Here is a 14946-nt window from a genome sequence, read left to right on the forward strand (position 1 = left end):
TATTTATGGACTGGTTCCAAAGAATACAAAATTGTACATGGCTGGTTCCATAACGCTCCTCCTTACTACCTTCCCCCTCCTCCTCCTTCCTCAGGTGATTCTCCATTTTCCCAATGAGGGGAATAACCTACCAGACATTTGTGGCATATCCTTCCATATTTATGGACGGGTTCCAAAGAATACAAAATTGTACATGGCTGCTTCCATAACGCTCCTCCTTACTACCTTCCCCCTCCTCCTCCTTCCTCAGGTGATTCTCCATTTTCCCAATGGGGGGAATAACCTACCAGACATTTGTGGCATATCCTTCCATATCCTTAAGATGACTGGATGTGTAAGAAGGTGAACCTAAACGCATTCATTAGTACAGTGTTAGTAAGACATGACTTGTAAAGGTCTCAAACTTTGACCGTGTGAAGATGGTGGGCAGAAGCACGAGTGTAAACACCACCTCTGCACTTTTGAGTTGTTCTAGATTTTTCAGTTTTCAGTGTGTAGACAATAACCAGGACTGAACAGATATTTGATGTTGTAATTTAGGCTTACTAGGGTAGGTTCACACAGAGGTTTTTGGAGATGGTTTTGAGGCAGATTTTCCTGCATTTTCTCGCTCGTATCATTGGGGGACACAGAAGACCATGGGTATAGCAATTGCCACTAGGAGGCGACACTAAGCAAAAAAGTGTTAGCGCTTCCTCTTAGCTATATCCCTCTTGCAAACACTGAGCTAATCCGTTTTAGCTTTGTGTCTGTAGGAGGCAGACTTCCGTGCTTTGCAGGTCTGCTGATTTTTATTTATTTTTTTTATATATATTTTTTTCTATTCATTTTTTATTTTATTTTTTTTCCCCTTTAGCTGGGCTGATCGCAGTCTCCAAGCTGCCTGCGTTCCCACCCAAGAGACGGGAGTCCAGGGGGTCCCCAAGCCCGCTGCTCATTCCCGGTCTCCAGAAGGCAAGGAGGACCAGAGGTTCCTAAAGCCTCTGTATCCCGCCAGCTTTCGGGTCACCAGGTCCGGTCTCCGCTAAGTCCCCTCTGTTACCGGTGTAGCTACCCTCACCAAGAGGTAACACACCCTGGCTGGAGCCAGGGGGGCAGAAAACGCCAGACAGGTGAGTATTCTCCTCATCCCCTTCCTTCATGTGGAGTATCGGCCCTGGCATTCCAGCGGTATCTACACAGCATTCCTCCTTCTAGGCATGGTGCCTTCTCGCTAGTTGTAGTTGGGATCGTGTCTACATTTCCTTCTTCCACAGGGGGCACTTTGCTTATGTTCTGCCATGACCAGGGGCGTAACTAGAGGTGACTGGGCCCCACAGCAAATTTTTGTATAGGCCCCCCCCCCCCCCCCCCCCCCGTGTAAACCCTGCTCCTTTGGCACGATCTAGACCAGACCAGGCTGCCACGCCATCCTTTTCCTACTATATATATATTATATACATACACACACACTCTATCTGTCATCTAGTGTCATTCTATCATACTGTTGTGGGGGCCGTGTCAAAGTCTTAGGCCCCTTTGACACGGGCGACTTTTCCGCACGGGTGCAATGCGTGATGTGAACGTATTGCACCCGCACTGAATCCGGACACATTCACTTCAATGGGGCTGTGTACATGATCAGTGATTTTCATGCATCAGTTGTGCGTTGCGTAAAAATCGCAGCATGCTCTATATTCTGCGTTTTTCACGTAGCGCAGGCCCCACAGAAGTGAATGGGGCTGCTTGAAAATCGCATTGCATCCGCAAGCATTGCGGATGCAATGCGATTTTCACGGATGGTTGCTAGGAGATGATAGGGACCCGAACTTTATTATTTTCCCTTATAACATATAAGGGAAAATAATAGCATTCTTAATACAGAATGCTAAGTAACATGTGGCTTGAGGGGTTAAAAAATAATAAAATATTTAATTATTCACCTCATCCACTTGATCGCACAGCCCGGCTGGTCTTCTTTCAGGACCTGGCAGGAAAAGTACCTTTGGTGACGTCACCGCGCTCACAACGTGGTGAGCGTGGTGACGTCGGAGCAGGTTCTGCTGAATGAAGATAGAAATCTTCTATCTTCATTCAGCAGGACCTGCGCCGACGTCACCACGCTCACCACCAGGTTGCTAGGAGATGTTCTTTGTAAACTTTTAGTTTTTTATCACGTGCATGAAAAACGCATCAAAACGCATTGCACCTGCGCAGAAAAAACTGAACGCAATCGTAGACAAAACTGACTGAACTTGCTTGAAAAAAGGTGCGAGTTTCACTGAATGCACCCTGAACGCATCTGGAGCCAACCCGTATCGTTCGTGTGAAAGGGGCCAGCCATTCCCGTATTGCGGACCGCATATGCGGATCAGCAATAAATGGGCACCCTTCCGTGTGCATTCCGCATCACGGATGTGAACCCATTCACTTCAATGGGTCCGCAAATCCGGAGATGCGGAAGGGTGCGAAACGGAATCACGGAACGGAACACTACATAAGCACTACGCAGTGCTTCTGTGGGGTTCCATTCCGCACTTCCGTTCCACCAAAAGATAGAACATGTCCTTTTTGCAGAATTGTGCTTTCCGGGGTAATATACTTGGAGAGGTGAACATGACATCACCCTACACTGTATGTACAGCACAGGATGACCCCTGCTGTAGGAGAGGCGTCCATTCTATGTATTGCTGCAGTGCTGACACCGACTGTAGTCTGTCCCCATGGTCTGAGCCCCTGGTAACCAGTGGAGTAGCTAGAAATGACTGGGCCCCACAGCAAATTTTTAGACGGGCAGGCAGGCGTCATACAGTGGCATTTGATTCTTTAACATACATGTGTTTTTACTGGACTATGACGTACACGATACAAAAATGCAGTACTCCACGTTCTTGTATCCTGCACAATCCAGTAAAAAAAATGGCTACTTTTTTTTTTTTTTTGCAATGAAACTCTATGGTGAACGGACGTCACTGTCATGGCATCAGTATGAGGCATCCAAATACATTTTTTTGTATATATTAAACGGATGGGAAAAACGTGATGTGAACCCAGCCTAAGGCTACTTTCACACTAGCGTTCGGGGCTCCGCTTGTGAGCTCCGTTTGAAGGGGCTCACAAGCGGCCCCGAACGCATCCATCCAGCCCTAATGCATTCTGAGTGGACGCGGATCCGCTCAGAATGCATCAGTCTGCCAGCGTTCAGCCTCCGCTCCGCTCAGCGAGCGGACACCTGAAGGCAGCTTGCAGCGTTCGGGTGTCCGCCTGGCCGTGCGGAGGCGAGCGGATCCGTCCAGACTTACAATGTAGGTCAATGGGGACGGATCCGCTTGAAGATGACACCATATGGCTCAATCTTCAAACGGATCCGTCCCCCATTGACTTTCAATGTAAAGTCTGGACGGATCCGCTCAGGCTACTTTCACACTTAGAAATTTTTCTAAGTTATAATGCAGACGGATCCGTTCTGAACGGATACAAACAACTGCATTATAGGAGCGGATCCGTCTGAGCAGACATCAGACGGACCCGCTCTGAACGCTAGTGTGAAAGTAGCCTTAAATGTGGGACAAAAATGTGATGTGAACTAGCGGTGCATTGTATAGTTGTTGAAAAAACCATACTCGCCTGCTCCCCGCCGCTCCGTGATCTTCCAGTCCCCATTCTGGCCTCATACTGGTGTCCCCAAGCTGCACATGGGCGCTCAGAGGAGTGTGGCATCAGATGGATAGGGGGCCTAGAGGGCAGGGCATCAGATAAGTAGGGGGCCCAGGACTGGGGGGGGGGGGGGCCTTCTGAAAGGACAGCAGATGAATGCAGCGGGGGGGGGGGGGGGGGGCGCAAAGGACAGCAGATGAATGCAGCTGGGGGGGCGCAAAGGACAGCAGATGAATGCAGCTGGGGGGGGGGGGGGGGGGCAAAGGACAGCAGATGAATGCAGCTGGGGGGGGGGGGGGGGCTACATGAGATGCAGGACAGCTAGGGTTGGCAGGGATAAGCCTGGAATGTATGGGCTCCTGATAGTGACAGGCACAGGCAGGCTCTTCTTTCTGCAGCACTTCCTGTCTCCCCTCTCCCTCCTGTTACTGCCGACTACAGAGCAGTCTCTGTAGCAGAAGCTGGGCTGTACTAATAGTTAGGAGAGGGAGGGGAGACAGGATCTCCCTGTAGCACACTGTACTGAGCCCTGGCTGCACTATTAAGCAGCCAGGCTCCTCTATTAATGGTCCGTGCTGATGGGCGGGGCTTAGCTCCCTGCTCTGCTCCGAGGACGTTCTAAAGAAGCAGTGAAGTGAGTGTAGAGGGGGGTGTGGCCAGACTGTTTACTACTGCTCCGGGCCCCTTGTCAGCCCGGGCCCTGAAGCAGCTGCTTCCCTGGTAGTTACGCCACTGGCCATGACATGCTGTGGCTGAGGGGTTTGCTGGGCATTAGTACGTTTTCTGTACCTGGTATATCCTACCGATTTCCATAGCGCTGGGCCGCTGGCTTAGAGCCTTGTTCACCGTACATGTACCGCATTGCCTCTACGGTAACAGCATCAGCGTTCCCTCCGTGTGGAGTTTGGGTATGCACTTATTCAGTTTGCATATGTGAGTTGTCTACATGGCTCCCCTCACCGGGTCGAGCGGTCGTACTGCCCTTGTTGTCACCCCTAAGTGCTGGGTTTCTACTAAGCCGCATCGGCTGCTTCTACTTCTCCCCTTCCGCAGGGCGAGTAGTTGCGCTCCCCCACATACTGTTACTGCCTTCTCGTCCAGTGTTCATAGCCATTGGGTTCTCGTATGCCCCCTTTCTGCTGTGGGATGCCTGCGCGGGTGGTGTTGGTTCTGTTACCAGATTTTTTCTGGGACTTTGTGGCGTTCGGGGTCCACACTCCCTTCCTGGCGCAATATTTTTCTTACCTCTGGTTCATGTCTGCAGCTTCCGATTAGGTCTGCCAGTTCAGGCAGTCTTCCATGGAGTATCAGACGGCTTCTCTCCTCTCTTGTTCTGGAATTTTTTCTTGTGGGCCTTTCTCATGCCTGACTTCCAGGTTCTCTAGCCCTGACTTGTTTGTCATGGTCCCGCTGGAGTGTTCTTCTCTTCTGGCAGTCCGCTATGGTGTGTGGGGCCTTTGCCTTCGGGCATCCCTACTTCTTCCCCCATAGGGGGCAAGTTTTTGTCACATCTGCAGTTCTTTGGCCCTTGATATCCAGATGCCATTTTCAGTTCGTCTTCTTCCTCTGGATCCAGGCTATGTATTTCTCTTCTGTATGTTACGCAATCGCTCCGTTGCTTTTGGTGACTGTCTTGTCTTCATTCTTGTCCACCTTGTGGATATTCTGTGTGCTCTCCACGTCTTCTGAAGTCTCCTAAGCCGTGACTTACAGTATCTCACAAAAGTGAGTACACCCCTCACAATTTTGTAAAAATGTTATTATATCTTTTTATGGGACACCACTGAAGATCTGACACTTTGATACAATGTAAAGTAGTCAGTTTACAGCTTGTATAACAGTGCAAATGTGTTGTGCCCTCAAAAACCCTCAACACACAGCCATTAATGTCCAAACCGCTGGCAACAAAAGGGAGTACACCCTAAGTGAAAATGGCCAAATTTTGCCCAATTAGCCATTTTTCCTCCCCGTTTTCATATAACTTGTTAGTGTTACAAGGTCTCGGGTGTGATTGGGGAGCAGTTGTGTTAAATTTGGTGTTATCGCTCTCACACTCTTATACTGGTCACTGGAAGTTCAACATGGCACCTTATGGCAAAGAACTCTGAGGATCTGAAAAAAAGAATTGTTGATTCACATAAAAATGGCCTAGGCTATAAGAAGATTGCTAACACCCTGAAACTGAGCAGCAGCACAGTGGCCAAGACCATACAGCGGTTCCAGTGAGAACAGGCCTTGCCATGGTCGACTAAAGAAGTTGAGTGCACGTGCTCAGCATCATATCCAGAGGTTGTCTTTTCAAAATGGACGTATGAATGCTGCCAGCATTGCTGCAGAGGTTAAAGGGGTGGGGGTCTGCCTGTAAGTGCTCAGACTATACGCCGCACACTGCATCAAATTAGTCTGCTTCCCAGAAGGAAGCCTCTTCTAAAGATGATGCACAAGAAAGCCCGCAAACAGTTTGCTGAGGACAAGCAGACTAAGTAAATGGATTATCGGAACCATGTCCTGTGGTCTGATGAGACCAAGATAAACTTAATTGGTTCAGATGGTGTCAAGCGTGTGGAGGCAACCAGGTGAGGAATACAAAGACAAGTGTTTCTTGCCTATAGTCAAGCATAGTGGTGGGAGTGTCATGGTTTGGGGCTGCATGAGTGCTGCCAGCTGTGGGGAGCTACAGTTCATTGAGGGAACCATGAATGCCCACATGCACTGTGATATACTGAAGCAGAGCATGATCCCCTCCCTTCGGAAACTGGGCCAAAAGGCAGTAATCCAACATAATAATGACCCAAAACTCACCTCCAAGACGACCACTGCCTTGCTAAAGAAACTGAGGGTAAAGGTGCTGGACTGGCCAAGCATGTCTCCAGACCTAAACCCTATTGAGCATCTGTGGGGCATCCTCAAACGGAAGGTGGAGGAGAGCAAGGTCTCTCACATCCACCAGCTCTGTGATGTTGTCATGGAGGAGTGGAAGAGGATTCCAATGGCAACTTGTGAAGCTCTAGTGAACTCCATGCCCAAGAGAATTAAGGCATTGCTGGAAAATAATGGTGGCTATACAGAATATTGTCACTTTAAACACAATTTGGCCATTTTCACTTAGTGGTGTACTCGCTTTTGTTGCCAGTGGTTTAGACATCAATGGCTGTGTTGAGTTATTTTGAGGGCACCCCAAATTTACACTGCTGTACAAACTGTACACTGACTACTTTACGTTGTATCAAAGTGTCATAGATTCAGTGTTGTCCCATGAAAAGATATAATAAAATATTTACAAAAATGTGAAGGCTGTACTCACTTTTGTGAGATACTGTATATTCCCTGGGCTGTTCTTTCTTCTGCCCAGCTGGAGCCTCTGCGTATTCAGCCGCTCTCTGTCTGGCCTTCCGGGGAATGGGTCTTCCTGTCTATTTTCAGGGATCCTGGTGTGTCTTTCCCCCACATTTCTGTGTGGGGCCTTATGACCGGCCTTGGATTCGTTCTGTTCTTATTCTCTCCCCATGGTATTGCTCTTTAACGTCCCATGGTCTTCTGTGTCCCCCAATGATACGAGTGAGAAAATAGGATTTTTTTGTGCTTACCTGTAAAATCCTTTTCTCGCTGAGTTCATTGGGGACACCGCTCCCACCCTCTATGTACATTGCTGGTTCTCCTAGATGGGTCCTTCTGGTTCTTGATGATGGCCCATCTCCGGTTTTCTTACTTTTTATTGTGTTCTTTTGGCTTCTCCTGGCTGCTCCTACTGCTTTTGTACAAACTGATTAGCTCAGTGTCTGTAGGAGGGCACTTTTCTTTTGCTTAGTGCCGCCTCCTAGTGGCAGCAACTATACCCATGGTCTTCTGTGTCCCCTAATGAACTCGGTGAGAAAAGGATTTTACAGGTAAGCACAAAAAATCCTATTTTTTCTTTTTTGCCAAAGCCAGAAGTGGATCCAACAAAAATGAGAAGTAGAAATCCTTCCTTTTAGGCCTCCTGCACACGAACGTGTGAGCCCCGTGGCCGTGCTGCGGGCCGCAATGCATGAACACAGACCGTGGGGCAGCGGATTGCGGACCCATTCACTTTAATGGGTCCGCGATCCGCCCGTTCCGCAAAAAGATAGGACATGTCCTATCTTTTTGCGGAACGGAATTACGGGACAAAACCCCACGGAAGCACTACTGAGTGCATCCGTGGGTTTCCGTTCCGTGCTTCCGTTCTGCACCATTCCGCATCTCCGGATTTGCGGACCCATTGAAGTGAATAGGTCCGCACCCGTGATGCGGAATACCCACAGAACGGCGCCCGTGTATTGCGGATCCACAAATGCGGTCCGCAATACGGCAATGGAGAGCACATGAACGTGTGCAGGAGGCCTTATACTTCTAATTCCTTTTGAATTCACTTCTGGCTTTGGCTGAAAAAATCTGCCTCAAAACCTCCTCCAAAAAACTATTTGAACTTACCCTTAGACTTGTCACATATTGCCCACGTGTGTGTTTGTATAGAGCACTGTTTAAATTGCGCTGGTTTCATTTATTTTATTTTTTTACCTATATTTGTCTTGGACTTTTCCACACTAAAGTTTCCAATCATCTTGAGCTTCACCTAAAATTTAGGGCTCATGCACATGACTGTATTTTGCATCTGTGTTCAATGCACTTTGCAGATGGCACACAGATCCATTCATTTCTGGGAAGAAAAAAAAAACGCACTCTGATGTCATCCTGTGCTGTCCGTATCTCTATATCCATTCTGCACATTGTAGAACATGTCCTATTTTTGTCCATATTTAGAACGAGAAGAGTTATTTCTAGCGATTGGAAGTGAGAAAAATACGGAATACACAGGAAAGGTGCAATATGGACACGGTTGTGTGCATGAGGCCTTATTCTGAGAAATGTGGTCCTCTGAAATAATGGTCCCTGTAGCATAGTTCTCATTCTTTAGGATTATGTGAAAATAATGAGTGAAACCAACAAACTTTGGCAATGTGTATGGCTTCTTTCCTCAAGCGTTGTGGAATCTATCAGCAATCACTGGAATTCTTCTTTATAAGATTCCTTATGGCAAACATGCAGAGTATCCCTGCCCTGTAATCTGAGCTATTTTGTTTTAGTTGGAGATGCAAACCACAGCAGATTTGCTTTCAAAGAGACAATTGAAGTCAGAAAATGGCTCATTGACCTGTCCCTTTTCATAAGATAAGAAGTTTACAGAAACTGATTTTTTTTTTTTTTTTTTTTTTTTTTTTTCCGGTTAATTTGCAGAAATGCTTCAGTCTCTGGCTCAACGTCCAGCTCCAGCAAATACAAACCGGGACCGCCGGCCTCGGTACCAGCATCCTAAAGGGGCACCAAATGCAGATCTCATCTTCAAGACAGGTGGCAGGTAAGATTATATATTGAAAGTTGTCTGCAAAAATGGTCAGTTCTGCTTTTCCATTTAATTACTCGTTTCCTTTTGCTAGAAGGAGGTAAGAAGTAGGTCCTTGTTCTCCTTGCTCTGTAGATTACAATCCAGCTAAAATGTGTTTTCACACTTTTCAGTTGACCTTGATGGCAAAGGTAGGATCTCTGCAAATTTCCCCAGAGGAAAGCCGAGGTATTCAGAGATTTGTCATCCATTTCTCCACTGGTACCTATCCTATCTTTGTGTGAGCTATTCCTACAGTCTGAAAACTCTGTTATGCCAAAGTCTTTTGAACTATCATGGCCTTTCTAGGGTATTAATAGAGATCTACACCCCCCAGTGGGCGCTCCTGTTGTGTCTATTTGGCACACCAGAATAAATATTTGAAAATCCAGGAACCTTCAACAAGGCAATGTAAGCTGCTCAGTTACCATGTCACCACCATTAATGTAGAAATTTCTGCATTTGGTTACCAGTGGAGAACTTTGAGAAAGGCACTACGCCTCAATTTTCCATGCAGCACATCCATAAATGACCTCTTTAGCACTGTGCTGGTGCTCCATTAAAACTCCTCATTGTCATGGTTGTGTGGTTGGGGGACAGAGGTTCCCTCGTTCTAGCAATCTAACATTTCTAATCTATCTGGTAGAAAGGTGATAGGTCAGGGTTCCCCATTAAATAACTAGGTTTATTTTCACAACGAAAAGTGATCCAGTCTTAATTTTTTACTATGATCTTTTTATAAATAATTATATGGGAAATCTATGCTGTATGATCATAAGTTGGTCATTTTGTGTTGCTGTTGTAAATGATCTACTGCCTAAAAGTATTTTTTCTTAGTGTATGGCCTTATATTAATATTCAATGCATGACCACTAGGGGGCACTAGGACTCTGTACGTCAGCCAGTTGTGCCGGTATCCTTGTATGAAAGTATGTTTCTCTGACCCCCACTCAGTTCCTCGTCTGACACTGGTTGTGCTCTGCTGATGGCTGATTTGACCTAAATACATGAGTACAAATCACTTGGAGTATTGTGCGCAGTACTGGAGGCCATATCTCCAGAAGGATATAGATACTCTAGAGAGAGTTCAGAGAAGAGCTACTAAACTAGTACATGGATTGCAGGATAAAACTTACCAGGAAAGATTAAAGGACCTTAATATGTATAGCTTGGAAGAAAGAAGAGACAGAGGGGATATGATAGAAACTTTTAAATACATAAAGGGAATTAACAAGGTAAAAGAGGAAAGAATATTTAAAAGAGGAAAAACTGCTACAAGAGGACATAGTTTTAAATTAGAGGGGCAAAGGTTTAAAAGTAATATCAGGAAGTATTACTTTACTGAGAGAGTAGTGGATGCATGGAATAGCCTTCCTGCAGAAGTGGTAGCTGCAAATACAGTGAAGGAGTTTAAGCATGCATGGGATAGGCATAAGGCCATCCTTCATATAAGATAGGGCCAGGGGCTATCCATAGTATTCAGATATATTGGGCAGACTGGATGGGCCAAATGGTTCTTATCTGCCGACACATTCTATGTTTCTATAGTTTACTTCAGCTCGCAGACGGTTTCTAAAGGCCTCATCAGGCAGATTATCGCTAATAAACATTCTTAGGAACGCTTGTTAGCGATGATCTGCCGATGTAAAGGTGCCGCCAATTACCCAATGAACAAGTGATATGCTCGTTCACCAGGTAATAGGATTGTTGGTGCAGTCACCTAAATCAAGGTTTGCCGGCAGCAATGATTGAAAGTTTGCTTGGGGACAAATGATGACATTAGTGATCACTCCCCCCCCATACTGTGGAGGAGATCACTACATGTAAATGCAGCGGTCTCTTTCACCGACGAGCAGGCGATTGTCAGTAGAGAACACAGTATAAAGGGGTTGTCTGGGTTGAAGGATGAATCCCGATATCATTATATATTACCATGTACGCGTAGAGCATTTCCTTCTTCCTTCCTGCATTGCGCAGGGCAAGGTCTGTTTGTTGTGAGTCGGTGACATATCGGGCTTCACATCAATATGCTAGGCAGAGACTTCCACCTAGCAGGGAGCCCAGTGATGTCACCAGCACAAATGGGGGTGTATAGGGCGGTTTTAGCGGCAGGAGGCTGGATTTTATCTGCCTTTCAGGTTGTGAGCGGTGTGTACAGGTTTTCAACCTCTGGTTTATTTAAGAATGTTTTTATTGCTTGATGGTCAGGATTTGAATCACAAAATATATTAGAATACCTTTTTTATGCATTATATGAAGAGGTTTTCTGTATTCATATTTTTACAGTCCCATTTTTTTCAAAGTCGTTTAAAAATAAGCTGATTGTATGTGGTCCTGCTGCTGGGACCTCCAGTGATTTGCAGCGAAACCTGACGGCAGGTTTTATTCTGCAGCAAACCTACCATAGCGGGGGGAAGCATTATTTTGTAACATTTAAAATCGGTGAGCTGTTTGAGTAATGCACAAACACACTGGGGTCCTTTTAGTGACCAAGTGAGTGGTCTTTTCAGTTGCTTTCCAGCTTCTTGATGGAGGTCTTAAACAGGGAGCACCTCACTAATATGCCAGAATATCTTAATATGGGATTTTAAAACCACTTATTTTTCTGAATTGAGAAACAATGGTGAAATTCTATTCCTTCCCCAAAAAAGTTAAAAACCTTAACCAATAAGTGATATGTACCCCAAAATGCTACCATTGACAATTACATCTCCTCCTGAAAAAATAAATACTTTGTAAAGCAGAATGAATACAGCAATAAGTCTATAACATTTGATTTACAACTTTTTAACTATTTTTTTGCTCCCATTTTATTATTTTATTTAACTTTGAATGAAATAAAAAATAACTTTATTTCTTTTTTTTCTGTTAAACAGGAGACGCTGATCCAGTGTTATATTGGGCCCTCCATCTAACAACATGGCTAGTGGAGTCCTACAGATATTGCGTCAGATCAGCAGCACTTCGCAGCATGTTCAGAAGAGAACGTGTTCAGGAGAGAAACCTGGAACAGAGCTGGGAATGAGGAGCGGCAGGAACACCTGATCAGAAGAAGCTTCCAGCCTAGACATAAACAACACACACATAGAGCGAGCATGATTTGCTGATAAGACATCACAGTGGCCTTACGCTGCAGGGAAAGAGTGAACGGGATTACTTAGCAAGCACCTCAGTTATCGTAGAGCGTTTTCTTTTAATGAATTGCAAATGATTTTTAAGATTTGCAAAATGGGTGGTATCAACAAGGGGTTATCCTCTGGAGCAGAGAAGCAAAGAACTTCAAATGGCAGCTGATGAAACACCGATGGGGAGATACAGTGAGAACTTTGACGCACGCCATGTTGGGGTGAACGTTAGAAGTGGAAAAGAGCTAAACCTCTTTTTAAAAAAAAAAAAAAAAAGATTTTTTTTTTTGTTTACAGTTTTCAGCAGTTTTTTTTGTGGTTTTAGAGATGCACTGAATGAATAGGTTACAGGCATTTGCTCAGTTTAATCCTTTCTGATCAGAGCAATATGATAAGGCAGCATTACCTACTGTTGTATTCAGAGAGTAGAATTACACTTTTCTCCCACTCTAATACTGGGAAGAGCACAACAGTTGCCCGAAACTCCGAGCACTGTGCTGGCTTCATATGGCGCACAGCAAGATAAGAAGGGAAGCAGAAGGGTAAAGCAGGGTGCATAAATATTGTGTGGCGATGAAACACTTTTATTTCCTTTTGAAGTAGCAAAAAAAATAGGTGTTTTTCTTTTCTTCTGTTTATTGGCACTTTTTTTTTCTTCAGTTTATCTTGTAAATACAATTGGTAAAATAAGCACATTTATGCTCTTTCTCATATGTTTCTTTTTTATTTCTTGTTTTACCTCTTTTGGGTAATTCTGCATGTTGGAAAATTACATTGGACGATAACTTGCAGAGTTGTACCATTTCCAACAGAAATGCTGCACGATCTTCACCAGCTTAAGAAAACATTGCCAGCGCTGCAATAAAGAATTGTAAATTGTAATTGTGCTGCTCCTTTGCTTTCATCTTCATATTGTTTATGGCATTATTTAATGGAATCTGTTATTCCATACACTTGAATGTGGCTTAAAGGGGACCTGTCACCTCTCCTGACATGTCGAAAACTACTTGTATTCCTCATGCAATAACAATTCTGGAGCATCTATTCTTCCTCCATTATGCCTGTTGAATTTTATGACTGTATTGCCAGCAATTTACAATAGTGTATAAAGTTGCTACAATAGCGCTCCTTGCTAGGCTGTACCTGGTGTGGCTGCAGGACCGCACCAACTGCTGCACTCAGTAAAGGTACTACAATATTCTATAATGATACTGCGCTTATAACATGCCTATATTCTCTAGGAAGATAGTGTGGTACTTCGTGTCATACTACGTATCCTCCACAATACAGAAATCCCTTATTATATTTGGTTTAATTTACCTTGCGGCTGGTTGTTCCAGCCTGATGTTATCAGTTGGGGGGGGGGGGGGGTCCCTGACACAGTCTGACACTATCTAACCATTGTTGTAAGTAGCAGACTGTGAAGAGACCCAATTGGTAACACCCAGCTGGACCTTCATAATTTCTAACAGGAATAGTAAATGAATGGCATAACATAGTCATTGCAATAGATGTTCCAGAATTGTTATTATATGGGGAATGCATGTAGTTACTAAAACAGACCTGTCAGGAGAGGTGACGGGTCCCCTTTAACATATTTATATTGTGATTTCTTCAGGTTTAAAGGGGTATTCCCATCACAGACAATAGGGGCATATCGCTAGGTTATGCCCCCATTGTCTGATAGGTGCATTTCCCACCTCTACAACGAAAGCAGAGCGGGGAGAGTTGTGGCTGAGGACCCCGGGCTTCGGCCACCACCAAGCGCTGCTCCCATACAAGTGAATGGGAGCGCACCGCACATGTGCAGTCCCCGCTTCCACTCATTTCTATGGGGCCGACGGAAATAGCTGAGCCAGTGCTCGGCTGTTTTTGGTGGCCCCATAGAAATGAATGGAGGGCGCATGCGCAGTGTGCCCTCCACTACTTTCTCCGCTCCGTTCTCCGTGTAGGTGCAGGTCCCAGAGGAGGGACCGGCCCCTATCAGACAATAGGGGCATAACCTAGTGATATGCCACCATTGTCTGTGATTGGAATATCCTTTAACCAGGGATGCTCAACCTGTGGCCCTCCAGCTGTGGTAAAACTACAACTCCCACCATGCCCTGCTGTAGGCTGATAGATGTAGGCTGTCCGGGAATGATGGGAGTTGTAGTTTTGCAACAGCTGGAGGGCCGCAGGTTGAGCATGCCCGCTTAAACCATAGACCTATAAGGGTACATTCACACACCGCATTCTTGCTGCTCTTTCAACAAATCATTTTACCATGGTTGCTAAATGTTATATTATTTTAAAAATCCATTGACACAATGGAGTAGATTTATCAAAACTGTCTAAAATTTTAAAAAGTATTTTTAGCCCATAACAACCAATCGCAGCTTAGCAGAACAGGTTTAAATTGGAGGCTACAGTGTAATTGGTTATGTTCTGACACATTTGCTAAATCCCTAGTTTCTTTATGGGTTTGTATGTGATGCTATAATATTACAGCATACCCTAGCTGCTGTGTGTGAGCATCTGGCGGATGCAACACTGAATTATTATTGAAAATAAAATACATAGAACTGTACATTTGAGAGTAGCCAAGAGGGGGTTTGTTGCCAGTCTTTACTTACCAAAGTTAGATTTCAGGAACTTCCAGGTCTTTAGTTACCAACCTTCAGTCTAGAAACTGACAGGGGGGATTTATTACGGAAAAAGAGGGAGGTTTATTAAACGAGTGTAAAGTAGAACTGTCTTAGTTGCCCATAGCAACCAATCAGATTCCACCTTTCATTTTTCACA

General features: G+C 45.1%; 1 protein-coding gene across 2 annotated transcripts in view; it reads left to right on the forward strand.

The window, feature by feature from the left end:
• Nucleotides 1-13044, forward strand: part of UPF2 (UPF2 regulator of nonsense mediated mRNA decay) — a 112109-nt gene extending 99065 nt beyond the window's left edge. For both annotated transcript variants that reach the window (XM_040413210.1, XM_040413211.1), the window contains exons 21-22: nucleotides 8893-9013; nucleotides 11914-13044. In XM_040413210.1, the coding sequence (XP_040269144.1) occupies nucleotides 8893-9013; nucleotides 11914-11923 (131 nt within the window). In that variant the 3' untranslated portion in view covers nucleotides 11924-13044. The remainder of the gene's footprint in view (nucleotides 1-8892; nucleotides 9014-11913) is intronic.
• Nucleotides 13045-14946: the final 1902 nt, after the last annotated feature.

The sequence above is a fragment of the Bufo bufo genome, chromosome 1 (genome assembly GCF_905171765.1).
Source record: "Bufo bufo chromosome 1, aBufBuf1.1, whole genome shotgun sequence".
Taxonomy (NCBI): domain Eukaryota; kingdom Metazoa; phylum Chordata; class Amphibia; order Anura; family Bufonidae; genus Bufo; species Bufo bufo.